The sequence below is a fragment of the Vicugna pacos genome, chromosome 17, assembly GCF_048564905.1.
Source record: "Vicugna pacos chromosome 17, VicPac4, whole genome shotgun sequence".
Taxonomy (NCBI): domain Eukaryota; kingdom Metazoa; phylum Chordata; class Mammalia; order Artiodactyla; family Camelidae; genus Vicugna; species Vicugna pacos.
In genome coordinates, this window is record NC_133003.1 from 14,321,372 (window position 1) to 14,349,133 (window position 27,762).

The window sequence follows — 27,762 nt, forward strand, 5'->3', positions numbered from 1 at the left end:
TCAGAAGCAGAGGCATGGCTGAGGCACCTCTCTGGGGTCAGCACTCAGGAGTGGGGATTACCCCGTCCTGGGTACCTCCCCTGAGGGGACTCTGTGCGGAATGGAGAGGAGAGGCCCTAGTCCTTCCTCGTCTGCTCAGACAAGGCCCTGAGGTAGTGGGCTGGGGGGAGGGGACTTGACAGCAGGATGGCAGGTGGGCAGGCACCTCTGCACTGCCATACAGGGCACCACCAATCAGCCTAGCCCTCGTGACTTCAGTGGTCCCTTTAGTGCTTGTGCTCAAAGGGAACTCTTCTACCAGCTGGGGTCTTAGGGAAGGAGGAGCCCCTGGAATCTTCCAGCCTCAGCTCAAATTCCTGGGCTGCCCGCACATGTGAAGGGGCATCCTTGGCTTCTGTCCATTTCCACAGCACCCATAACTTTTCCATCCCTCTGACCATATCTGCTGTTACTCTTCAAGCCATGCTCGCCTCCTCAGGGCCTTTGTACTTGCTGCTCCCTGTCCCTGAATCACTCCCTCCCCCATCCACAGGACTCATTACCTTCGAGTCTCCACTTAAAAGGCACCCAATCAACTCAAAAAGCTTCTTGATACTGAAAATCATGGCCCTGCCCGTCAAACTCCTTCTCCCTCTTCCTTACTTCATTTTTTGTTCCCTTGTATACCACCATCTGCCATACTATACACATAGCTCTGTGTGTGTCTGCCGAGTCTCCTCCAGCTAGACTTAGAAGTTCCACAACAGGTCAGACCTTTCCTGTCTTTCTGCACCTGGAACAGAATTCAGCCTCTAGGCGGTCCTCCAATATTGGTTAAATAAACATGCAAGTGGTTGGGCCTTAGACCTCCTGCAGCGCCCAGCTCCACGCCCCTTCTTCCAGAAGCCCTTCCCGACTCAGCCAGAGTCCCTGCACAGGGCGTCCCTGGGTGCCCCTGAGGGCTAGATTCCCCCTCCCTTGCCCCCAGCCCTCTGGTCTCCCTGGCCCCCACCTCAGGATGCCAGGGTGGGTGTGCTCTTAAGACCAACAAGTACTCATACTCATTTCTGGGGAAAGGAGCTCAGGAGAGATCCCCCACCTCACTTTGCCTAGATTTGCAGCTTTCTTGACAATAAAATAGTAGATGTTAGGTGGGGTTGGAAGTACGGAAAAAAAAAAAAAGGCAGCCACTTTTGGGCACTGCGTTTGGGGAGCAAAAGATCCTGTCTACCTGGAAGCTCTTCGGAAATGCAGAATCTCAAAGACCCTAGACCTGCCGAATCAGACTGCATTTTTGACTAGATTCAAAGGTGATCTGTAGTTTGAGAAGTGTTATTTTTGAGTACTGGATTTAATTTAAACTTGGTATACTTTGGAACCCTCTACAGATCCTTAAAAATGCTGATGCCTGGGTCCCACTCCTAGAGATTCGAGCTGAATTGGAGTAGAGTGCCCCAGTATGAAGTTTTTAAAATAAACTTCCCAGGTGATTCTAATATGTAGCTAAGCTTGAGAACCACTGCTCTGAAAGTCCATCAATTTTGTTGTGACTCCTCCTTCCAAAGGCTCACCACTGACTTTCTAAAGCCATGAGATCAGAGCTGGATGGTTTAAGATGTGCAAAGAAGGGCAGCCAGTCCCAAAGCAGGGTCTGCCGTGGTGTGATCTGGGGCCAGTTTCTCCATCTCTCTGAGCCTTGAGTGTCCTCATATGTAAAATGGGGATGATAATAACTCCATAGGCAGTTTCTAAGAATTAAGAGCTAATGGATGTCAAGTGGATGCTGCCATTGGTCTCATTTATGATGGTTACTGAGAGTGGCTGAGAGCTCCAGGCCCAGGCAGGGGCTGCTTTCAGATGCAAACAGCTCTGCACACTTTAAGGTCTCCCTGGGACCTGGCAGACAGGCTGTGAGTGTGGGGACCTGCTTCCCCTGACTCCTGGAAGGTGGTCCACTGAGCCATCAGGGCTGCTCGTGGCTTCCCAGGAAGTAGGAGGGCGTTTGAGGAACCCAAACTCTCCTGATCTTGGCTTATATCTTTAACATGATCATCCTGTACAGACTGTAAACTTGCTCTTGAAACATAATCCCTTGTGAACATCCTCCCAGGCCAATTAAACATGACCCACAGCAAGCATCATTTTCTTTTTCCTTTTTAGAGGGATAAAACAGTTGTGGGATATTCCATTGTACAGATGTGCCATACGTAGTTTTACCACTGCCTTGTGATGGGCCTTCTTTTGTCCCTATTAAAGAAATTGCCCTAATAAATCCCTTCCACATACATATTTTAAAACAACCTGCTCAATTCTTTTCTAAAGATAAATTTCTGGAAATGGAATTGCATTGTCAACAAGTGTTTTTTGAGATTCTAACACATAACTGTCAAATGAGTGTCAGAGACAGGTTTCAACCAATTCCATGAGCCACACGGGACAACTGTTTCCCTCTTGGAGATGCTAACCCTGGGGATTCCAGTCCCACTAACCTTTCCACTCTAACAGGACAAAGGCCATCTTTTATTGTTGTTTTGTTGGACACCTGTTTGATTTCTCTTATTTCCTTTGGTGAAACTGCCTATTCGTATCCTTTGCTTATTTTTTGATGAGGCTGTTTGCCCCTCTTTGGTGTTCATTAGAAATGTGATTTATCTGTTAAGGGTATTATCCTTTGTGTGTATTGCAATTATCTTGCTTTGTCATTGTATTTTTAAAAGATTACAAAATATCCCACTTTAGAGTGAAGGACACACACAGACTGAAAGCGGGAGCACAGAAAAAGATACTTCATGCAAATGGAAATGACAAGAAAGCAGGAGTAGCAATACTCCTATCAGACAAAACAGACTTTAAAGCAAAGACCATAAAGTAAGATAAAAAAGGACACTACATAATGATCAAAGAAGCAATACAAGATGAGGGTTTTACACTTGTTCACATATATGCACCCAATACAGGAGCACCTGAATACATAAAACAAATACTAAGAGACATAAAGGGAGAAACTGATGGGAATACAATACTGGTAGGAGATTTTAACACCCCACTCACGTCATTAAACAGGTCTCCCAGAAAGACAATCAATAAGGCAACAGAGATACTAAATGACACAATAAAACAATTAGACTTGGTTGATATTTTTAGGACATTACATCTCAAAAAAGCAGAATATGCATTCTTTTCAAACGTTCATGGAACATTCTCTAAAACAGATCACATACTTGGGCACAGAAGAAGCCCCAATAAATTAAAGAGTACAGAAATTATTCCAAACATCTTCTCTGACCACAATGGAATTAAACTATAAATCAACCATGGAAACACAAGCAAGAAAAACAACAGCATGGACTCTAAACAACATGCTACAAAAACACCAGTGGGTCAACAATGAAATCACAGAAGAAATTAAAAAACACTTCCACACAAATGACAATGGAAACACAACCACACAAACTCTAGGGGATGCAGAAAAAGCAGTACTAAGAGGGCAGTTCATAGCGATATAGACATTCCTCAAAGAAAACAAGGGCAATCTCAAATAAACCACCTAACTTACCGCTGAAAAGAATTAGAAAAATATGAACAAGGAACAAGAAAAAAAAATATTAAAGATCGGGGAGAAAATAAATAAAACAGATTTAAAAAAACAATAGAAAAAAATCAATCAAACCAAGAGCTGGCTTTCTGACAGAGTAATAAAACTGACAAACCTCTGGCAAGGTTCACCAAGAAAAGAGAGAGGACACAATTATATAAAATAAGAAATGAAAATGGAGAAATTATGACCAAATACAAATAATCACAAAGGGATACTAAAAACAACTATATAACAATAAATTAGAGAACTTAGAATGAATGGACAAGTTTCTAGAAACACACACTTACCCAAAACTGAATCAATAAGAAATAGATCATTTGAACAGACTGATCAGTAAAGTGAAACAGAATCAGAAATGAAACATCCAGTTACAAAGGAAAGAGGGTGAAAAAGGATAAATTTGGGACTTTGAGATTTGTAAATGTTGGCCACTATATATGAAAATAGATTAAAAAACAAGTTTCTTCTGTATAGCACAGGGAACTATATTCAATATCTGTAGTAACCTTTAATGAGAAAGAATATGAAAACGAATATATGTATATATATGCATGACAAACACATTGTGCTGTATAGCAGAAATTGACACATTGTAACTGACTGTACTTCAATTAAAAGAAAGGAAAAATAAAAGAAGAAATAGATTGTTTCAACAGACCTATCACTAGCAGTGAAATAGAAACAGCAATCAAAAACCTCCCTGCAAACAAAAGTCCAGGACCAGACGGCTTCACAAGGGAGTTTCATCAAACATATGCAGAAGAGTTCATACCGATCCTTCTCAAACTCTTCCAAAAGACTGAACAGGAGGGAATACTCCCAAACTCATTCTATGAAGCTAACATCACTCTGATACCAAAGCCAGACAAAGATACCACCAAAAAAGAAAACTACTGGCCAATATCATTGATGAACATAGATGCAAAAATCCTCAACAAAAAAACTACCAGACAGAATCCAATCACACATGACAACGATTATACGTTATGATCAAGTTGGGTTCAACCCAGGGACACAAACATGGTTCAACATATGTAAATCAATGTGACACACCACATCAACAAGAGAAAGGACGAAAACCACATGATCATCTCAGTCGATGCGGAAAAAGCATTTGATAAAATTCAACATTCATTTATGATAAAACCTATAAAGTGGGTATAGAGGGAACGTATCTCAACATAATAAAAGCTATTTATGACAAACCCACAGCCAGGATAATACTCAACAGTGAAAAGTTGAAAGCCTTTCCACTAAAATCTGGAACAAGACAAGGATGCCCACACTCACCACTTCTATTCAGCCTAGTCTTGGAAGTCCTACCACAGCAAGCAGACAAGAAAAAGAAACAAAAGGCATCCAAACTGGAAGAGAAGAGGCAAAACTGTCACTATATGCAGATGACATGATTCAATATATAGAAAACCCTAAAGGTCCACACACAAGCTACTAGAGCTGATGAAAGAATGAGACAAGATAGCAGGGTATAAGATGAACATATAGAAATCAGTTGCATTTCTTTACACTAACAATGAAACAGCAGGAAAAGAAAGTGAACAATCCCTTTCAAAACTGCATCCAAAACAATACGCTACTTAGGAGTAAAACTGACCAAGGAGGTGAAAGACTTACACGGGAGAACTACAAAACACTGATTAACGAAATTGAAGAGGACTTAAAGAAATGGAAAGCTATCCCATGTTCTTGGATTGGAAGAATCGATATTCTTGAAATGGCTATACTGCCCAAGGCAATCTACAGATTCAACGTGATCCCTATCAAATTACCCAGGACATTTTTCACAGAACTAGAACGAAGAATCGTAAAATTTACGTGGAATCACAAAAGACTCATAGTTGTCAAAGCAATGTAGAAGAAAACTTATGAAGCAGGAGGAATAATCATGCCAGACTTCGACAATACTACACAGCTACAGTAAACAAAACAGCCTCGTATTGGCATAAAATCAGACGTACGGATCACTGGAACAGAACAGAGAGCCCAAAAAACCCCCATAAACCGACGGGCAATTAATCTTTGACAAAAGAGGCAAGAACATACACTGGAAAAGACAGTCTCTTCAGCGACTGGTGTTGGGATAGCAGCGTCTAAGTAAATGGCATTAGAACACTCCCTTACACCAAGAAAACCTCCTACAAGAAAACATAGGCAAAATATTCTCTGAAATAAATCTTAGCCATGTTCTCCTAGGGCAGTCTACCCAGGCAATAGAAATAAAAGCAAAAATGAACAAATGGGACCTAGTTAAACTTACAAGCTTTTGCTCAGCAATGCAAACCACAGGCAAAACAAAACAACAACCAACGAAATGGGAGAAAATATCTGCAAGTGATGTGACTAACAAAGGTTTAATTTCCACAATATACAAACAGCTCATATATCTTAACTGCAAAAAAAAGTACAAATTAATTAAAAAACAAACAACCCCATCAAAAAACAGGCAGAACACCTCAGCAAGCAATTCTTCAATGAAGACATACAAATGGCCAATAGGCAGATGAAAAAAGCCTCAATATTGCTAATGATCAGAGAAATGCAAATCAAAACTACAATGCGGTATCACCTCACACCAGTCAGAATGGCCATCATTCAAAAGTCCACAAACGGTAAATGCTGGAGAGGGTGTGGAGGAAAGGGAACCCTCCTTCACTGCTGGTGGGAACGTAGTTCGGTGCTCTCGTTATGGAAAACAAGTCTGGAGATTCCTCCAAAGACTAAAAACAGACTTACCATGTGGTCCAGCAACCTCACTCCTGGGCATGTATATATCCAGAGGGAACCTTAATTCAAAAACATACATGCACCCCCAAAGTTCCAGCAGCACTATACGCAACAGCCAAGACATAGAAGCAACCTAAATGTCCATCTACAGATGACTGGATAAAGAGGTTGTGGTTTATTTCTACAATGGAATAGTACTCAGCCATAAAAAACAATATAATAAAGCCGTTTGCAGCAACATGGATGGACCTGGAGATTGTCATTCTAAGTGAACTAAGCCAGAAAGAGAATGAAGAATACCACATGATATCACTCACATGTGGAATTTAAAAACAGAGAAAATAAACAGGACACTAGTAAACTCATCTACAAAGGAGAAACAGACCCACAGACAAACTAAACAATCGTCTGGTTACAGGGGAAAGGGGGTAGGAAGGGATTACTTTTGGGACTTAAAGATTTGCAAATGCTAGCCACTATGTATAAAAATATCTTTAAAATAAACAAGTTTCTTCTGTATAGCACAGAAAACTATATTCAATATCTTGTAACAATGTTTAATGAAAAATATTATGAAAATGAATATATATATATGTATGTATGACTGGGACATTGTGCTGTACACCAGAAATTGACACATTTTAACTGACTGTATTTCAATAAAAAAAAAAACCATGGTATTGGTACAAAAACAGACCTACAGATCAGTGAAATAGAACAGTGAGCCATGAAATAAATCCACAAACTACAGTCAGTTAATCTTTCACAAAGTAAGCAAGACCACACAGTGGAGTAAAGACGGCCCCTTCAGCAAATGGTGTTAGGATAACGACAGCTACGTGTAAATCAATGAAGTCTGAACACTCTCTCACACCACACACAAAAATAAACTTAAAATGGCTTAAAGACTGAAGTAAGACTACACCATGAACCTCATAACAAGAAAACATAGGCAAAACTATCTCCAACAAGAATCTTAGCAATGTTCTCCTAGGGCAGTCTACCTAGGCAATAGAAATAAAAGCAAAAATTATCAAATGGGACCTAATTAAACTTACAAGCTTTTGCACAGCAAAGGAAACCATAAGACAAACAAAACGACAGCCTACGGAATAGGAGAAAACATCTGCAAGTGCTGCAAAAGACAAAGGTTTAATTTCCACGATATATAAACAGCTTGTACAACTTAATAACAAGCAAATAACCCCATCCAAAAATGGGCAGAAGACCTTAACAAGCAAGTCTCCAGTGAAGGCATACAAATGGCCAATAGGCACATGAAAAAAGCCTCAATATCACTAATGATCAGAGAAATGCAAATCAAAACTACAATGAGGTATCACCTCACACCAGTCAGAATGGCCATCATTCAAAAGTCCACAAACGATAAATGGTGCAGAGGCTGTGGAGAAAAGGGAGCCCTCCTACAGTGCTGGTGGGAATGTAGCTTGGTGCACCCTTTATGGAAAACAGTATGGAGATTCCTCCAAAGACTAAAAACAGACTTAACATATGATCCAGCAGTCTCACCTCCTGGGCATTTTATATATCCAGAGGGAACCTCAATTCAAAAACACACAGGTGCCCCAAAGTTCACAGCAGCACAATATATAATAGCCAAGACATACAAGCAACCTAAATGTCTACTGACAGACCACTGGGATAAAGTTGTGGTATATTTATACAATGGAGTACTACTCAGCCATAAAAAAGAATAAAATAATGCCATTTGCAGCAATATGGATAGACCTGGAGATTGTCTTTCTAAATGAAGTAATCCAGAATTAGAGTGAAAAATACTATATGACATCCCTCATATGTGGAATCTAAAAAAAAGACAAAGGAACTTATTTACAAAACAGAAACAGACTCAGATATAGAAAAGAAACATGGTTACCAGTCGGGAAGGGGATGGGTAGGGATAAATTCAGAGTTTTAGATTTGCAGATACTAACTACTATATATAAAATAAATACAAGTTAATACTGTATAGCACAGGGAAGTATATTCAATATCTTATAGTAAGTTATGGTGAAAAAGAATATGAAAATAAATATATATATGATGCTTTATGCTGTCCTCCAGAAATTGACACATTGTAAACTGACTATACTTCAGTAAAAACATACAGACACACAAAAAATTACAAAATATTTTAAGCAAATAAAAGGTATAGAATAATATGATGAGTTCCTTTGTACTTACTACCAAAGTACCAAATACTAACTTTTTGCCATATTTCCTTCAAATCTTGTTATACTTTTCCTTGCAAAGTAATAGCAAAGACTTAAATAGCACGTACTGTATGCTAGGTACAGTACTAGTGCTTTACATATATTGGATCACTAAATCCTCACAATAACCCTATGAGATATTATTGTTCATATCCCCATTTTACAGATAGGGAAAGTGCAATACAGAGAAGTCAAGCCACTGGCCCACATAATGGAGCATGACATGATCCTAAGCAGTTGGCTTTTGCTGCCATGTCTTCACTACCACGAGCCATCACAGGTAAAACCCTGGGACAGAATGACACAGACCTATATTCACTCCAGGGTAATCATCAGCCTGAATTTGATGTTTATCACTCCCATGCGTGTTTTCATAGTTTTGATGTATAGTATTTTTGCATTTTTTTAAGGTTGATATAATTGGACCATGTCATATGTGTTCTTTTTTGCAAGTTCCTTTTATTCTTAACATCGTGCTTATGAGACTTACTCACATTGAAAAATGTGTATGTATTCTTTCTAGTTGTGCACAGTATTTCATTGTATTTACTTACCCACTTTTAAGTGGATGGATTGATACTTTCTTGATTCCAGATCTCCCTGTGACTGGCAGTGCAGCAAAGGGCTCTGCTGCACAGTGTATGTCTCCTTGTACAGACGTGTGAGACTTTAGGAATACATATATGTCTGAAACTGTTAAGTTATAGGGTATGCAGATCCATAATTTATTTACCAGATACTGTACAACTGTTCCCTGAAACGTGCCAAATCCTCACTCTTACAAAGTGTGAGTTCCCACTGTTTCATATCGTTGCCAACACAGAGAAGTTTATTTTTGATTCTCTTATGGGTGAGAAATAGTATCTCAATGTTGATTTAATTTGCATTCCTCTGTGTTTTTCATTTGTTTACAACCATCTAAATTTCCTCTTCTGAGATTTGCCTGTCATTTCCTCCCTCCATTGTTGTGGCTGTGTTTTTGCCATTGGGTTGTCCCTCATTTCCTTATTGATGCGTAAAGCATTCAATGTATAATCAGTACTTCTGAGGACATCAATTTCTAGGTTGCGGCAGTCATTTCACTTTGTTTACCATATCCTTTACTGTACAGATATTATAAATTTTAACATAGGTATATTTAGCAATCCTTTCTTTCATGGGATAAGCCTTTTGTATTGTTGAAGAAAGCCTGAAGGCTTTCTCCAAATTTTAAATATTTTCCCCCATTTTTATTCTAAAAGCTTTAAAATTTTATGTTATTGCCTTTAGGTGTTGAGTTCAATCCCCTGCAACTAATTAATGAGTATGGTGTGGGTAGGGATCTACATTTATTTTCTGCCATAGAGGTAACCATTCTTCCCAGCATTATTTACTGAATAATCTATCCTTTCCCTCCTGATTTATCATGCCATCTCTGTAATTCACCAAGGCTCCAAACACGCATTTCCTATTTCTGAGTTCTTAATTCTGTAGCACTGGTCCATTTTTCTGTATTTGCACCAATACAAAATACTATCATGTTTTAATTACTATGGCTTTATAATCTGTCTCAGACGTGGTAGGTAAATTCCTCACCTTATTCCTTAATTTGTCTTGATAGACTTTACTTTTCCATGTGAATTTTAGGATTGCCTAGTCAAGTCCCATGAAAAATAAAATGTGTTAGGATTTTGATCGGAATTACATTAAACATCTAGGTTAATTTGGTAAGAACTGATATCGCTATGATATTCAGACTTTCACCCATAAAAATGGCGTACCACTCCACTAATTTAGCTCCTTTTATATTTTTCAATGATTTTATAATTTTTATATAAAATTTATAATCTTCTACACTTATTCCTAGATTCCTCATAGTTTTTATTCCTATTTTAAGTATTAACTTGTAGAAATTATTTTCTCCAAATGATCACTGATGCTGGCTAGAAGCAGAATAAATTTTAGTATATCGAGACTGTACCTACCAACATGGCTGAACTCTAGTTCCAATAGCCTTCCTGGAGATTTTCTTGGATTATTTCTATGGATAACAACATAATCTGGAAAATAACGTTAGCTCTGTTTTCCTTCCTTCTCTCTCGTTTTTCTTCTCCTCCCATGCTGACAAAGACCTCCAGTGTATTTTGGACTGGACGCGGGGGCAGGAGGAGGGCACAGAGCCAGAGCTGCAGCGTAGCAGCTGCGTAGTAGCGGGCTCTGGCTGCAATTTGCTTGGACTTGAATCTTGGGTCTGTCACTTCCCAGCTGTGTGACCTTGGTCAAGTTATTTCACCACTCTGTGCCTCTGTTACCTTATTAGTAAAATAGTGGTAATAATAATAGCACCTCCTTACTGGTTGTTATCAGAAATGAGGTGTTCAGCAAGCATTAGCTATGATTACCAGGATCACTGTGTGTGTGAGTTTTTTAGGCATAGGTTCCAGGAAGCTTCTGGAATAAATTTGAACTCCAGATCTATATAGGGCCAAAATCACAGTCACGGGCTTCTGGAGGTTACTTTTTTTTCCCCCTCCTCTCCAGCGCTGGCTGAGACAGACAACTTTCCTTCTTCATCATTTCCCGGGGTCAGTGTGTGGATTTTTTCTAGTTTACCCTTTTACTGAACGTGGGGTCCTATTCTTATGGGGCTACTCAGTTCCAAACCCTACCCGCACTGTCCCAAAGACAAGTCTCGTCTATGCACAGTCACTGAAATCTAAACCCCCAGGATTACTCAAATCAGCGCCTGTCCCACCCTCAGGGCAACTACAGAACCATTTCACATGTTTACTGCTATAATTTTTAAGTTCCCCTTTGTTTTTGGCACTTGGGAATTTCTGTTACCTTCTCATGAACTTTGGTATGCATGTCAAAGAATCTTTGCTCTAGTCTTTTTTTTTTTTTTTTTTTTTGCTATATTCTTAATTATTTCAGTTGGAGACGTTGCAGGCTTTCTTGGGCACAATACTGCTAGGAACAGAAGGTTCGTTTGCCTTTTTTCTTTGTTTATATGATGAGCTAAATGTTAGTTAAATCTATCAATCTTCTCCTTTATGTAATTTGTCTTCAGTGATGTGCTTAGAAAGGCTTTTTCCATATCAAGATTATTTACCCATGCTGATTTGCGTGATTTTGTTTCTTTACATTTCACATTTAAACCGTCTAAAATATATTAACTTCAAGACAATCAAAACCTTACATATTAGCAATAAAGCAAAGCTACCCAGACAAAACAAAATATAGCTATGATCCAACTACGTGGTCTATCAATACTAACTGAACTATGAGTTTAACACGACTGCAATTCAGTCACAACTGAACGCCCAGAGAAGCCACCAGGGCTCTTCATCACTTTGACTTGCTGCTCAGTCCAAGCCAACAGTCACATTCCACTGAAACTGCATTCAACTGAAACCCTGCATGACCACCACCTGGAGACCACCCAACACAAGGCAGGCACAATTGTACCACGAGACTCCTACAGACTAAGATCTAGCTTTCCCTTCTGTTTGTATATAGAAGAAAGAAAGAAAAGCAGAATTACAACAAAACGGACTCACATTTGTGGGGGGAAAAAAAACTGAATAAACCCTGTAGAGAACTATCCAGAATTCTGGACATGGAAAGCAATAATGGCAGAAATTCCTCACATTTCACAGTGTGGGAGACCTGCTTGACTTTGGGGGTCACCTGTGCAGCTGGCACCGACAGGGCTGGGTCTGAGGGGGGAGAGAACTTGGATGGAATGTCCCCCTCCCCTGACTCAACCTCAGTGCCGATCCCAGGAGCTCCTTTCAGAAGCCAGCGGGCTCTTTGCAGCCCTGTCCTAGGATCTCCTGGAGAGGGGCCGACTCTGTGTTGGCCTGGACAGACCAGGAGGACCCTGTCCCTCAGAGTCAAAAGACACAGCTACATGCCCAGTTCTGCCACCACTATGTCACCTCTCCAGCCTCAGTTTTCCAACTTTAGAATGAAGAGGTAGGACTTGATTTGGTCTCCAGAAAAAAAACACAAATCAGAATTAGAACCCAGGCTTTCTGACTTCCAGGGACAGCTCTTTAATACCAGCCACAATGATAATAATCCCAGCTATCATTTATTTTGAGTGCTCATTGTTTATCGAACTCTGAGCCAAGCACATTACACGCATTATCTTATTCAATCCTCATTAGCTCCCTATGAGGTTGATGCTGTCATCCTAATTTTACATTTATTAAATTCAACAAATACTCGTTGTGCCAATTTCTAAGACTAAGTAATTTGCTCGAGGTCACAGTTAGTAGTTTAGTCAGAACTCAAACCTGGCTTTGCCTGATTTACTGCCCCCTCCTTCCCTCCATCCACCCATCCCTCTACCCTCCCTTCTTCCTTCTCTCATCCAGCCATCCGTCCACCCCCTTCCCTAAAAGAACTGCCTCTTCTTGCGCACACTCTCCTCCTCCGTTACTAATTGCCATATCTCACGTCCCCACACATTTCAGGCTCGTCCTCAAATCACTTTCATTTTCTAGCCTTTGTGCATCTTTATCCACAACCTCTCACTCCCAACAACATCTCCCAGCTCCTCAGAAGCTGATCCTGACACTCCTTCCTCCTGTATGTCTTCCACAATGACTTCCACCTTCAGAAGACCCTTTCTTGCTCTGAGTCCCTCCTCCCTTACCCATGAAGGCTGGTCCTTCACACCAGGACACCTGTTTGAGAGTCAGCTGCCAACGGCCCCTTACCAGGTTTCCGACCTGCAGCATCTCCTCGAATTCAGTTGTCATGTTGTAATGCTCCAGTGCCATGAAGAGTGTGTTAAGCACGATGCACATGGTGATGGTGAGGTCAGCGAATGGGTCCATGACCATGAACTTCACTTTCTGCTTGATGGACATCCACAGTGGGCAGCACTCCCAGATCAGGTAGCGCTGGGCAAAGCGGGTCCAGCACGGCGGGCACTTGCGGTGAGACTCCTCCAACTCTGCGGGGCGGGGTGGGAGAGCCAGTGAGCTGGTTTGTTTGTGCTGACTGACTCTTATATAACTCGTGGTAGTCCAGAAAAGATGTACGACTTGCCTAGGGAGATGACAGGCTGCCACATGACAGGGGGCAATGAGAGGGGCAAGGAAGGCTAACAGAAAGAGTGGCCTGTGTCCTGGCTCCTTACTCTGGAAATACAGGAGTAGAGGGCCCCAGGACAGAAAGCCAGGATGGATGCAGGGAAAACTGGGACAAGACACAGTAAAACAGATGTGGGCTCATCCCACATAGCTGTAGGGACGCTCAGAGGACGACAGGCTGAGACAATATCTGAGACAGGTGAATTCAGATACAAGGACACTCAGGACCCAAGAGGCAGGAATAGACGTGGCTATCTGGGACATGTTAGGACAGGTGCAGGGCTGAGGGGTGCCTGGGACAGGAGGGGACAAATTGAGGGGGGCTGCCAAGTTCAGAATGGATGGGATGTGGGGTTGCCTAACTGAGACTGGCTCAGACAGATGTGGGATGCCTGGGCTAGCCTGGGGTAGACCTGGGAATGGCTAGGACTAGGCTAGAACAGGCATACATGGGACAGGCCCATCCCAGCAGACATGGGGATGCGTGGGAGAGGACAGGATGAGACCAGTAAGCACTCGGGACAGGCCAGGATGGCTATGGCCACGTTTGGAAGAAACAGACATGGATCCAGAGGACGCCCAGGACAAAACAAGCTGGAACAGATGAAAAGACACCTAGGACAGGCAACAGACAGAAAAGCCTGGGACGACCGTGGGGATGTCCAAGGCAGGCCTAACAGCCGGTGCGTGCCTGGCTCAGGCTGGGGTAACTGTGAGGGTGCTTAGACTGGAAGTGGGGAGTGTCTGTATGACACTGGGGTGCTGACCTTCAAGCACGCTGGTGAGGGCGCTGACCGCGCTGAGGGCTCGCTGCCGCTCTGCTGGCTCCTCAAAGCCATCCACACACGGAGCCTGGGGGGTCAGCATCTGGGGCCTGCCTGGCTCCTCCGACGGTGTGGTCTGGGGGTAACCGGGAGATAATGCATCAGCCTGGGACACGGCTCCAGCTGGACCAGGGACAGCCGGCCCAGACTCAGGTTGGGGAGGTCAAAGGGGGACAGGATGGGGGTCTTGATGGAACACTGGGCACCTTTGCTCCCAACTCCCTCCCAGTGAACAACTCCCCTCACCCCTCCCGCCAATCGTTATCTCCTTTATTCTCTTTTTTTCTTCACCGTCTCTCATCAGTGGTGATTCTTGAGTGTGGACAGGAAATGACATGTACAAAGTTCTACTAACCAGATGCTGTCACATACATTAGTACATGCAAAAATGATCTGGGAGTCTTAGTTGACCCCAAGGTCCCTAGAGTCAGGAGCATAAAGAAGCTGAAAAATACCCACCACGCTTTAAGGTAGCATTAACAGAGGCACAGAACACAACGCTTAGACATAGCCGGTGGGAGCTTTTGAGGAGGCAGTTTGGCTATATCTACCAAGAAACTTTTAAATCAGCTCTGCAATTCCTCATCTAATAATGTAACTTCATAAATAATTATACACATGCACCAAAAATACGTATGCAACGAGGTTCATTGCAGCATTGCTCCTACCACCATAAAAACAAAACAACTGATCAATAGGAAGAATATTAAAATCAATTATGGGCACAATCTGGCTCTGGACTCTGACACAAACAGTAAAGAGAACAAGGCCGTTCAACTTGTGTTCCCATGGGAGCACTTCCAAGCAAATAGTTTGATGAAAAAACAAGAAAAACATCTGGAAGATATACACTAAACTGTTCAAGTGGTTATAACTGGGGAACAGGATTGAGAGGGAAAGGGAAGCACTTTTACTCCTGCACCACTGGCTTTGTTGCAGCGTGCCTGCATCACGTTTGTAAGGAAAAGCAGCAGGCCTGCGGACGGAGATGGGGCGCGTCCTGATGGAGCAGACATTCTCTCGGCTTACTCAGAGCCCCCCACAGAATCAGGGCGCCCGCAGAGGCTTCACATCAGCACGGCCGTGCATGACCACAGCCCATGAGCCCAGGCTGGGGTTGATGAAGGCACTGGCTATTCAGTGTGCGAGAATGAGGCTCTATAATCTCTGTAGGTCAGCGGAAAGATGGGCCCAGGCAACCCAGGGTGGCAGAGCCAGGGCCTGGGGTGGGTACCCAATTGATCTGGGCTCAAGTTAAGGTCAGCCTTTGCAGTTGGTGGGACTGCCCTGAAGTGCTGTGTAGTGAGCTCCCAGTCGTGGAAGTATTCAAGCAGAGGCCCCCGAGAGGGCTGAGGTAGCTGGCGGAACAGTAGTATCCTAGGTCCTACGCAGCCACAGATCTGGCCAGTGTAATTCACAAGCATGTCTAAATTCTCCCAACTTCTCTCCTTTACCATCTGTGACAGTTTGGGTTATCACTCAGCAAATATTTACTCTTTCCTCTCCTACTGTGACTGAAGGAAAACTCCCTGTCCTTTTGATGACACACTTGCTTTGGCCGAGGGAATGTTAGGGGACATGATGTGAACAGGAGCACCTTAAATGTGCTCGTGCCGTTGGCTTTGCTCTCGTGCTCCAGAAATCCTCCAGGAAAGGAGCTTCCCCAGGTAGCTGGCACCCTTTCAGCCTGGTTCAAAGAGGAGCAGCCCTGAGTGTGGAGAAACCCACAGTGCGAAGCCAAGCGAACGTGCAGCCTGGAGCAGAGCTGCCCGGCCAAGCCCAACCTACACCAGCCGAGCCACGGTCAAGCTGCAGAGAAGTGAGCATGAGGATGAAGGCTTGTCAGCCGCTGACTTGGGGGAGGGGTGGCTTTTACACAGCAGTATTCTGCCAACAGATCACTGATACACCATCTTAGTGCAAGCCAGCATCATCTCTTTCCCAAAACTTCTGCAACAGCCTCCTAACTGGCCTCTCTTCTCTTCCTGATATTCTCTACACAGTTGAAAGATTCCCTTAAAGAGTAAATCAGATCATGACAATCCTCTGATCAGCAACTTCCCCCATCTTACTCAGAGCCAATCCAAACTTTTCTGTTGCCTGCATGGTCCAAACCCTAAGTCCTCAAACTCATCTTCTATCCCTTCTTCCTGTTTCCACCATAGCCAGCCCTGCCCGGCCCTCTCATCCCGTAAACGTGCCAAGTTTTTTCCTCTTCAGGGACCTTACACTTGCTGTTTCCTCTTCCTAAAACACCATTCCTTCCATACCTTCATGGCTGGCTTGCTGAAATCATCTGCAGGTCAATTTTCATGTCACCTCCACAGGAAGGACTTCCCCGTGCATTTTAATTAGTAGCTGCCATCCCCAGCCCTCCCCCTAGCAACTTTCTATCACATGACCCTTACTGCTACCTGGAAATATTGATCAGCTGCCTCTCCGCCCCCCTGACTACAATATAAACTCCACGAGCTCAGAGCTGCTGTCTGCTCTGTTCACTGCTACATCCCTGGAGCCTTAAACACTGCCTGGCACTAACACAGACGGCTGGCACCGGATAGATGTTGGTTGGATGGATAAATACTTGGCAATCAGGGGCTTATGTTAAGTTCCAGCTCTGTCCCTAACTTGTTAGGTGACGGGGAAAGGAGAAAGAAGAGTCTATTCACCGGTGCCTCCCCGACCCCGCTGCCTCCGGGGCCAGGCACTCCCACAGACAGCAGGCAAAGTAGACCCTCACTCTCCACCCCCTAATTTGGATAAATTAAAGGGAGCTGTTTGTTGGGCCAGTCCCCTCCTTTTCCCATATGGGGGAAGCAACCACCCCATGTCTAACACTGCGTTTTGTCTTCAGACTAGAACTGGGCAGAAGTGTCACCAGGGACCCAGTAGAAGCCGAGAAGGCATCTCCAGGGGCCCACAGCCTGCTGCCTCTCTAACTTTTCAATATCTCCATCTTGGTCCGCTAATTCCTTTAACTTTGCAAATAACCCCCTTGGCCTGCTAATCCCTTTAAGGTTACAAATGGGCCCCACAGAAGTGAGAATGGGTGAAGTCAGAGTTCCCAGTAATGAAGTGTTTGAACTTGGATTCCTCCCGACATGTGCAGTACAATGAGATGATTTTCTCCCTAATGAAATTAGGAAATTCTATTAGCGCTCCAGCTGCTGACCTGATTCCACAGGGCTGAGGCTCCAGGGTGGGACCTGCAGGAGAGCCTGCAGCCACTGGCATTGGGTGTTCCTGGGAAGCCAGACACCCACCCTCCAGGTGATGCCCAGGGGCCCCCTCAGAACCACCCAGAAACTACCATCTGCCCCAGTGGGTTCCAGGACCCTCTCGTTGCCTCCCTACTCCAGAGGAGCATGAGGGCCCCAGATGCTCTGCAGTGTGCCCCAGGAGTCTTTATTCCTTCCTGCTCAGTAACAATTATAGGTAATAATAATAATTACTTGAGCACGAGACAAGTACTGGCCAAGCACCAGACAGGTTGTAACTCTTTCAGTCCTCACCACAACCTTCTGATGCGGAAATTAATTTTATTTCCACGTAACAGATGAGGAAGTTGAGGCACAGAGAGATATTAATTAACCTGTACAAAGTCCCACAGTTAGAGGAAGTGGCTGAGCTGTAGAAAAACAGGCCATGTGGCCGTGAGCACCCCCTCTCACTGTCCTGTCCTGCTTCCTCAGAAAGTCTGGCCTCCTCCGCCTCCTGCAGGCCTCGGGGTCTGAGCCGCACGTCTGCCCTATTTCTGGGTGGGCTGCTCTGAGCATTGTGCTAGGGGGGCAGGGGGCAGCAAGGTCACTGGAAGGCTGGTTGGGCAGTCATCAGTCTGTCAGGGGATCGGCTGACTGAGTGATCAAAGCTCTGACGGGCCACTCATGGTCTGGCCCCTCCCCGTCACCTTTCTGACAATCACTCCAACTCCTCCCCCCTTTACTCCCTGGTTTCCAGCCACGCTGCCCTCATGGCATTTCCTCCAATAGGCTAGGCATGCTTCTACCTCAGGGCCTTTGCACCTGCTATTCTCTAGGCCTGGAACACGTTTCCCCCAGATGATGTAATCCCAGTACGTGACTCTGACGTTATCACAACGTGCTCGTGCTCATCCTGACTGCTTTGCCCCTATAAGCGCATTCATCCTGGCATCGATCCTGAGGTGGGTATTTTAAATCCACTTTACAGACAAGAGACCTGAGGCACAGAGAAATCAAGTGACTTGCTCACAGCCATCCAGCTGGTAAATGATGAGCCAGCGTTCAAACCCAATTTGTCTCCAGAATCTGTGTGCTAACCCCTCTGCTAACCACTGCTCACCCGGTTCCCCTCCCTGCCTCCTTTAGGTCATTGTTTAAATGCCTCCTAATGAGAGGTGGTTCCCTCTCCCCATTCCCCACTTCTGTCTTCCCAAAGCACTTAGTATTTGGGCCAATATTAAGTTATTGGTTTGTCAAGTATCAAAATACTTTGAACTCACTGAATAATTGTCACCCAGAACCCTATAAGTGTCCCCGTGCAACTCCAGCCCTTTTCTCAGGACCCTGTGGACTGTCCACAATCCGGCAACTCTCTAGAACTGCCACACACAGGTCCTGGGCCACCAGGGCATCTCAGTGCCCATGTCTTACCAGTTGCTAAATATTGAGCTATCAGCCCTGTTTATCACCATTACATACCAGATCCGCATATATACAAATTTTTCTTCTTTGACTTTTGTCTGCCTGGCTGCTCTATGAAGGAGAGGCTTTTGGTAAGCTCATTCACCCCCAGAGCCTAGTATACAACAGGAGCTCAGTAAATACTTGACAAGTATTTTTAGACCTGGCACTGGTGACCAGTTTGGGAGACCAGGCCTGTCCTGGGACTGCATGGGGGGGTGGGCTCACCGTGTCCAGGGGGCGCTCGAGCATCACAGGGCAGAGGCGGCGGTTCCCTGGGGAGGTGGCCTCAGGATCACCTACCCCCAGCAAGGAGACTACCCCGTTGCAGTCCACGGTGCTGTTCCTTTTGCCATTGAGGACATGGCCTAGAGTTGAGGTTCCTGGACTGGGCTGTCCCTGGGAACTAGGCCGGCGCAGAGGCCAAGGCACCAGCAGCGACGTGCGGTGGCTCTCGCTATCCCCCGCAGTGCTGTTCTCATCATCTGCAAAATCTGCCTCGGAGCCCAGGTCTCGCCGGCGGAAGGTGAAAATGCTCCCACGGCTGGAGCGTGGCTTCAAGGAGGTTCTGCTGAGGCCGTGGGTGATGCTGAGGCGATTCTGAGGGCATGCAGAGAGGGGACAGGACTGAGACAGCTCTTCACGTGTTCCCAGCCTATCTCGTGGCATCAGCCCCAGCTCAACTTGGAGCACTGATGGCTTTTGTCGGCCATGTACGAACTAGGTGGGCTGAGTCAGGGGTGCTAAGAGGAGGGACGCAATCCTGCATCATCTGGGATCTCTGCTCACTTGAAGCCTGTGCCTCTGGGGCTTTGACACTGAACCTTATCTGGGCCTGAAGTGGGACCAAGGCTGGGCAGGGGAGAAGGGGACAGAAGGCTCCAGGTGGTGCAGACAGGCCTGGCCTGAGCAGGGCCTGGTGCAGTCAAGATGTGTCCCTCGCTCATTCGGGCACATCATTGAGCTCCTACCAATCCACACCACAGGGTGCCCCCCTCAGTACCAGCCCCAGTGCTGTGGACTTAGCTGAGGTTGGGGATTTCATAACATCCGAACCTACCCGGTTCCCCTGCCCAGGGCCCCTTCCCCTCCAAGAATGGCCATGGGAAACAGGAGGAGCTGGGAGGGGCTCAAGGAATGCTCTCCTTGGGGAGAAACCATGGGGGCTGTGACAGCACCAGGGGCCTAACATGATGACCCTTTGATGCCAGAGCCACCCTAAAAGGGCCAGAGCCCCTGCCGGGGATTACCACTGCTCGGGGACCATCCTCTGAGTCAGACTTGGGGATCCTGTCTTCCCCACACTCCTCTGTCCCTGAAGACATTCGTTTTCTCCTCTTGCTCCTTCTCTCGTGAGTGGTTACTGGGGCCAAAGGGGACATCTCCAAGGAGCTGCGGGACACGGTGTCCACACCCCTGATGGCGAGGGCCTGGGAAACGGTGGAAGAAAAGTCGTCTTGGTGATTGAGGCTTGGTGCAGCCTCAGGCCGAGGTAGGCCAGGCAACTCTCAGCACCTCGGTTTTTCCCAGCAGTAAGTGGACTTGCACACTCACCCCTAAACGAGGGCATCATGGAGAGAGGAGCTCAGACAGACCCAGGATGTTATGAGAAAACTCAAGATCCCAGGAGGAAGAGAGTAGGGGCTGAAGTGGGCAACTCTTGGAGGAGGGGAGTGTGGGGGCAGGTGGGAGAGGGGATGTTGATGAGCAGAGGTAGTGACATAGAATCTTCTAGAAGGTTCAGCTGCCAAAATGGGAGCTGGAGGAGGAGGCCTGGAACAGTGAGAAAGATGTCCTTGGCCTGGCTCCTACACGGCCTGCTCTGCAGTTAGCCTCCGGCACCTTCCTATGTGAAACTAGGTGTAGCCAGGGCAGAAGCTCCAGTACTTATTTTCTGAGCCTGCTCAGGCTTCCAACTTTGGATCTTCCTTACTATCCCGTCAAAAGACGCCCCTTGACTAGGGTAAACCACGTCCATGGACAGACGGTTCTCTTTTTCCCAGCTGGTAGCAGACTCACAGCGACCACCTTTGCCCACCTGCAACCCTGTCACCCAGAAGACACCATGATCAAAGGGAAGAGCCTTCCCCAGCAGGCACCACACTCACAGGGCCTACATTTACCCAGCAGGCACCACTTCCACCCATCAGACACTTCATGAACAGGCTCCGTCTTTACTCAGCAGGTAGCAAATTGTTACCCAGCAGACACCACATTCATAGGAAATACCTATATCCACCACACACTAGCTTTGCCCAGCACGCATCACACTTCTGGACACCAGTGTTACCTAACAGGCACCAGCTTTACCCAGCATGCATCACACCTCCGGACACCAGCTTCACCCAGCAGGCACTATGCTTATAGGAATCTACCATCAGGGGAAGGCTTGGTCTGGAGCCTCCTTGGCTGCGTTACTCACTCACCTCATGCTCTTTCTTGAGCATCTCCATGGCTTCCTGGAATCGCTTTTGCTTCTCCTCCGTCTCAGCAATGGTGGCTTGGTTTTGCTCCTCGTAGGCCATGGCGACCACAGCCAGGATCAAGTTCACCAGGTAAAAGGAGCCCAGGAAGATGACAAGCATGAAGAAGATCATGTAGATCTTCCCTGCGGACCTCAGGGTCTGGAGGAGCAAGGGGGCAGAGGCCATCTTCACTGGGGCCCCCTTCTGGTTCAAGGTCATGAATTTCAAGTTACCCAGCCTGGCTGTGCCAGGCGTTCAAATGGCCACAGCCTAGGGAGAGGGTAGGGCATATCCCATCTATAGAAGAGAGTGACCTACAGACAGGGGCAGTGCTCCACCCATGGGAGGAGGCAGAACATTCCGGCTAGTAGAGGAAATGTTGCATCATGTAGGGTGGACAAGTGTCCCACTCACAGAGCACAGAGTATCCTACATAGAGGGCTGGGTACCTGGCCACCAGCGAAAGGAAGGTTTCTTTGCTTGCTGAGCCCTCATCCCTCAGATGTCCCCCGTCCCCTGCCCCTCCTCTGTTCTGGCCATTGGAAAGGTTGCTGTCCTTGTGCAGCCTGGGCCCCTGATGCTGGACCCTGAGCCTGTTCCTAGCAGCTCTCTGCTGGCCCTGTGCATCCACACACCTGCTGGTAGAGGCGCTCCCAGCAGTCCTGTGTCATCAGTCGAAAGAGTGCGAGGAAGGCCCACGCGAAGGAGTCGAAGCTGGTGTAGCCGTGGTCAGGGTTCTCACCTGCCTTTAGGCACCGGTAGCCATCGGGACATGTCCTGCGGCCAGACACACTGACTGTCTCATGCTGTAAGAGGTCCTCCGCCCCTGAGACTCTAGCCTCATGAACCGGGTGCCACTCTGCCATGTCCTGCCTCTAGAACTTTTCATGCTGTGCCTCCCATGTGGGTCACCATCTTCCCCTTTTCTCTGTGCATCTGTATGCTGCCAGGCCTAAATCCAGCTCCCTTCTGCCCATGTGAGATGCCATCCCAGCTGCTGTCCAAGTTGCCTCTCCCCTCACAAAGGAAGTGCCAAGGGCCTGGCTCAGGTCTCTTTCCCTGCCTGCCTACCTCAGGGGAGTGGGGCACAGTGCAGGCACACAGGTGGAATGGTGAGGCTGAGCTAAACAGGATGGAGCCCAGGGCAAAGGCAAGCCACGGGGCTGCAGGATGATTCCAGGGTGGATGGGCTGGGGCCTGGCCACGTCTGGAGGGGACAGTCCCTCTCCCATAGAGGGAGCGCTAGGCTGGATTCATGAGTGCAGTGAATGGATGAGAGAGAGGATGGGGCAAAGGGAAGCTGGCAGATGGGAGGATGCAGCCAAGGGGCCTCTGTGCCTTGCTAACATCCTAAGTTAAGACCTTCTCTTTAGGGACAGGAAGCGCTCTGGAACTTCATATTCAGAGATGTGGGACTACAGCACCATGCAGCACCTCCCCCACCAGGTGAGCCTGTGAGACCTCCTGGCCCCCAACAATCTTTGGCACAGTCACACTGACCCAGGCGGCGGTGTGCACAGGGCCCTGAAAGTTGTGCATGGCTTACTGGGCATCTCTGGGTACCACACTCAGGCTGCAAGTCAAGGCTGCTAGGGGAGGCCACACTCTTGACCTGATGGAGGATCAGGAGGGAGGAAGTGAAGACTGGAGAGGGAGGGAGCTACCCTGGGGGGACTTCAGAAAGGGAAATGGAGCCAGAGTTGGGCTGCTGGGGGGCCCTGCAGGGCTTCTTGAGCTGTCCCCCCAAGTCTAGTCCCTTCTCCAGGACTCTGTTCACCCTCCTTGCAGATCTGAGCCCCCATCCCCCCTCTTTTTTTTTTTGCCCCTTCCCAGCTGTCTCCCTGTGGCAGCGAAGGGAGGTGGGGAAAGGACCTGCTGTTCCTGGGGTCAAGGGCATATACTGAAAGTACAGTTAGTTGAGGAAGCACGGGAAGCCCCCACCGGCTGGGTGAGGTGGCCCTGGGGGCTGGGTGCCACATACCCCGCGTCAGAGCTGTTCCCACACAGTAACACATCAGAGGTGCCGTTCTTCAACAGGTAATTTTCTGGAAGAGAAGCATTCAACGGTGAGGGGCAGGTGTGGCCCAGACTACCGGGGTTTCCAACCTGCACCCAGGGCTTTGGGAAGGCAGACACCGCTGGGGGTCTTCCCTCTCCTTCTCTGCCCCTGCCCTGCCCTCTACCCTCTGCCTGGCCAGGTCTGAGGCAACGTAGGCTGCTTCCCTGGCCTTGCCTTCCTCTTGCTCCTCCTCAGACGTTCCGCTGCCAGTGTCCCCACGGGGAGCTTCTGCACCCTGCCCCAATCACTCAGGGAGCCAACCTGGACCAAGAGAAGCCCTGAACTAGGAGGGGTCTGTTCAGACGGGGCTGGTGCTGCACCAGGTGAGACAGGGGACACCAGTCCTGTTGCCTCCACTCTGTGACCATCCATCAGCCCCCATCACTCACCACGACCTGCCTTAGTCTTAGGCAGTTCTCCAAGGGTGGTCCCCAGCCCAGCAGCACGAAGCATCAATTGAGAACTGGTTAGAATGGTAACTTCCCAGATCTACTGACTCAGAACTCCAGGCCTGGGGCCCAGCAGTCTGTGTTTTCCGGAGCCCTCCAGGTGACTCTGGTACACACTGAAGTTTTACAACTGCTCATGGCCACGGCTGAATCATAAGCACATTTATGCACTGAGTTTCCACCTATTTCTTTTTCCCAAAGTGGACTGCCGGGGTATATAAGAGGCCCTCATTTCAGAGTGGTTCACGGTGGCCTGGAATCTGGCCTTGTGCCAGCACCTGCTTTTGGTCCAGACTGCTGGCTCTAGTCAAGGGAGGTGCTTGCCATCAGCCTGAGAACGGAAGCACAGCCCACGGGGCGGTGAACCAACTCAAGGGGCTCACGTGGCTTTGCACAGCCACCGAGCTTGCCCTGGGGCGCCCGTGTATAGACTTAACATCCTAACAAGGAACACTGCTACCTGTCTGTCTCTCCACCCAACTCCATCCATCCCATTCTTCAAGCGTCATCTCCCCACCCGGCCTGAGACCTCAGGAGGCAGGCACTAAGGCTGCTCTTCCCTGTCCTCTTAGAGCCCCAAAGGGCAGGGGCTGGATCCTTGGGGATCTGCTGCTCTGGGGGAGCAGGGAGGGCTTGGACGTCCCCGGAAGGAGGCCTGTGTAGGAGATGTCCAGCCCTGGGGGCCCCACAAATTTCTGCCTGGGCCACTGAGCCAGCGGGCACCTGGGTTGTTGAGGTAGAGGTCCAGCGATTCCCAGATCAGGCCGTCAGCCTCCACGGAGCCGTTGGTACCATTGAGCATCGTGAAGTTGCGCACGCACTTGTGCCTCAGGTTGCCCATGAAGAGCTGCAGGCCAATGAGGGCGAAGACGCTCAGGCAGAAGACCGTGAGGACCATCACATCGGCCAGCTTCTTCACAGACTGGATCAGGGCCCCCACAATGGTCTTCAGGCCTGTGGGAGGCGAGAAGGAGCAGGGGTCACCCACGGCACTGTGGTCCCCGCTCCACTGGGCGGGGGCCAGGCCTGAGGGGTGCTGGGCCGGGTGGGCAGCCATGAGGTGGGGCAGGGGAAAGAGGCCTCTCTCAGGCTTTTCAGACCCCAAACCTCCTTTCCTCTGCTGCTAAGATTCTGTCCTGAATCCTTTGGGCCAAGAGTCTAGTCTGGTTGTGTATTTTCAGAGGGACCTACTTCTCTTTCCTCCCCACTAGCCAAATAAATGAAATGAGTGTGGGCAATGCAGTTTCCTTGAAGAAAACACTCAAAGCCTGTCCGCCTCTGGCTGGTCCCAAGGTATGCTGGCCTGCCCTTTAAATGTAACTCCTGGAAGGGAGACAGAGGGCCAGGCCTGTTCCAGGGCAATGGAGAGCCTTGGCCCTGATCCTGAGATGGGGAGAGACACCGCCATTCTTGGTAGAGGGAAAGAGTGAGTGAGCTGGGGAGGTTGGGTGCAGGGAGGTGGGTATTGTCTTAAGGGGCCTTTTCTGGCTCCAGCCTGCTTTTGGGAAAGGCTCAGGGGCAGGGGAGGGGCTGATGTGTTTTGCACTTTCCTCCTCTGCCCTGTCCCCTGGGCCCCATCCGCTGTCCATCCCATTCCCCAAAGCTGAGAGGCCGTGATCTGTTAGTTGCATGGCCCAGCTCCCTGCAGAAGCCAGCACCACACAGAAAAGCATGTGTAGACGCCTTCGGTCTGACACTTGGCTACCATCCTACAACAAGTTCACAAGTTCGAGCAGAGCATTGGGAGCAAGGGGGCTTCTCTGCCAGCAGCAAGGACCCCCGCCCCGCCCCTCCTATCCACCCCCGCCCCCATCAAAGCGGCCAGATCTCAGATTAAGCTCCATCCATCTGTCCAGCCGGTTAATGTGTTAGGAGCACCCGTGCGGCTGTGCCCACGACTCAGAGACAAGTAGACAGCGATGGGCAGACACGGGAGAGGGGAGAGGAATTCCTCCCCACAGTGCCGCTAACGCTGCTGCCTGCCCGGGGCTCAGAGGCACCCAGCGTTTTTGTGAAATCATCCTGGCAGATGTCGGCAATTGCCTGGGCCATGGGTGGACCTTGCAGTGGTGGGGGCCCAGATGGCGGTGGGGGTGAAGGTGGTGGGATCACGAGCCCTCAGTGGTCCAGATCTATGCCTCCTCCTTAGCAGAGCTCCTCTGACCCCTGGTGGGCACTCTGGTTCTGCTTGCCACACCTGGAGACCCTGCCCACAGTGTGTGTGTGTGGGGGGGTTGGTCAAAGTGATGGGAAGTGGGCAGTAGCTTACATCCCCAAACTGGATTCTGCCTCCAAAGTATCTTCGGCCTAAAGCATCCAGTTCAAGGCCCTGCAAAGCACCTCCTGGTTTGTGGAGATAGTGTCTTTGGGGATAGTCGGTTGGTGACCCACTCTAACCACGTCTCATGTTGATGAGAATCTACTTCTGGCAAGAATGGCTCCAACCAAGTAAAGGGATTCTTTCTGGAAAGACCCAGGAAGAGACGGGTCCTGGGGGATCAAGTGGGAAATTCTCCTGCCACTGAAGTTCTAACAGGTTTGGAGAAGAGCCCTCGGAGACCCTACTCCAATTAATTCCCATTTTAAAGCAAAGGAGACTGAGATCTGGAGAGGGCCACGGCTATTAAGCCTCAGCTCAGGACACCTCCTCCAGGGGGTCCTCCTTGATGCCGACCATACCATTTTCCTAATGACCACTTTCAGAAGGTGCTGCCTGCTTCCTCACTTGGTTGCTGGCAGCTTTGAAGAGATGCAATGTGGCTGGCTTGGGGTCGGTGGGCTCCCTCTAACCCTGGACTGAAAAATATTTTCCTTTGTAAGCCTTTCTTATAACACAAACTGGAACATGCCTTTTCTTAAACACTACAGCCAGCGTGCTTATCTACCCTTGCGGGGTGTGCGCTGCGAAGTCCCGAGGACCCTTGAGGACAGACCCCGAGGTGTGTGAGTGTGTGTGTGCACAAAGGCAATGACATCTTTCTCAGCGGGGGTGGCTCCATGGGAGCTGGAACAGATTGCCCCACCTGCTATGGGCTTTTAGCAGGGATCTGGGCCAAACACAGACCCAGGGCCCATGCTCCCCCAGCTTCCAAATCAGGAGTGGGTACAACAGTCTGGTTCACCTAATTCTTGCTTCAGCTCCGACACCTCTCCAGATTGGGAGCATGTAAGCTGTTCCCAGCCGCCTTCTTAAAAGGGTGCCTTCTCCAGTTCTGAATGCAGATACATTCAAAAAAATTTCTGGAAGGAGCCTCTGGGCACTGGCCTGTGACATCGTCAGAAGTCTGTGAGAGCTTTCCCGGATGGACAGGGTAGACTGGCTTTCTAGAGAGGCTGTCTGGGCTTAGAAGGGTTCCCGCTGACAATTGCCAACACCTGTCAAGGAGAATTTCATCCCGAGGCTACCATGCACGGTTTGCTAAACTTCTACCGCACATGCAGCGAGGGCTGTTAGACGCCAAGGCTGGTCACACCTGTCCACAGAGTATGCTCCGTTTCACAGAATGGGGCTGGGGTGCCGGCTGTGCGTGTAGCACCAGACGAGGCACGAGGCAGGGACTGGGCACTCAGCCATGAAAGGCCGTGACCGAGCTGTTCTTCTTTGTTCTGAGTGTGTGTGTGTTTTCCCTCAAAAACAGTTCTTTTGGTTTCCTCACTAGAGGATGCT

The 27,762-nt window shown here is 47.8% G+C and overlaps 1 protein-coding gene across 2 annotated transcripts in view; it reads right to left on the minus strand.

Annotated features, from left to right (window-relative positions):
• The window catches only part of SCN5A (sodium voltage-gated channel alpha subunit 5), a 105,535-nt gene that overhangs the window by 38,383 nt on the left and 39,390 nt on the right, over positions 1 to 27,762 (minus strand). For both annotated transcript variants that reach the window (XM_072941010.1, XM_072941007.1), the window contains exons 8-15: positions 24,819 to 25,049; positions 23,569 to 23,632; positions 22,223 to 22,364; positions 21,549 to 21,746; positions 20,373 to 20,552; positions 19,351 to 19,722; positions 14,405 to 14,537; positions 13,260 to 13,498 (exon numbers count right to left, since the gene is read on the minus strand). In XM_072941010.1, the coding sequence (XP_072797111.1) occupies positions 13,260 to 13,498; positions 14,405 to 14,537; positions 19,351 to 19,722; positions 20,373 to 20,552; positions 21,549 to 21,746; positions 22,223 to 22,364; positions 23,569 to 23,632; positions 24,819 to 25,049 (1,559 nt within the window). The remainder of the gene's footprint in view (positions 1 to 13,259; positions 13,499 to 14,404; positions 14,538 to 19,350; positions 19,723 to 20,372; positions 20,553 to 21,548; positions 21,747 to 22,222; positions 22,365 to 23,568; positions 23,633 to 24,818; positions 25,050 to 27,762) is intronic.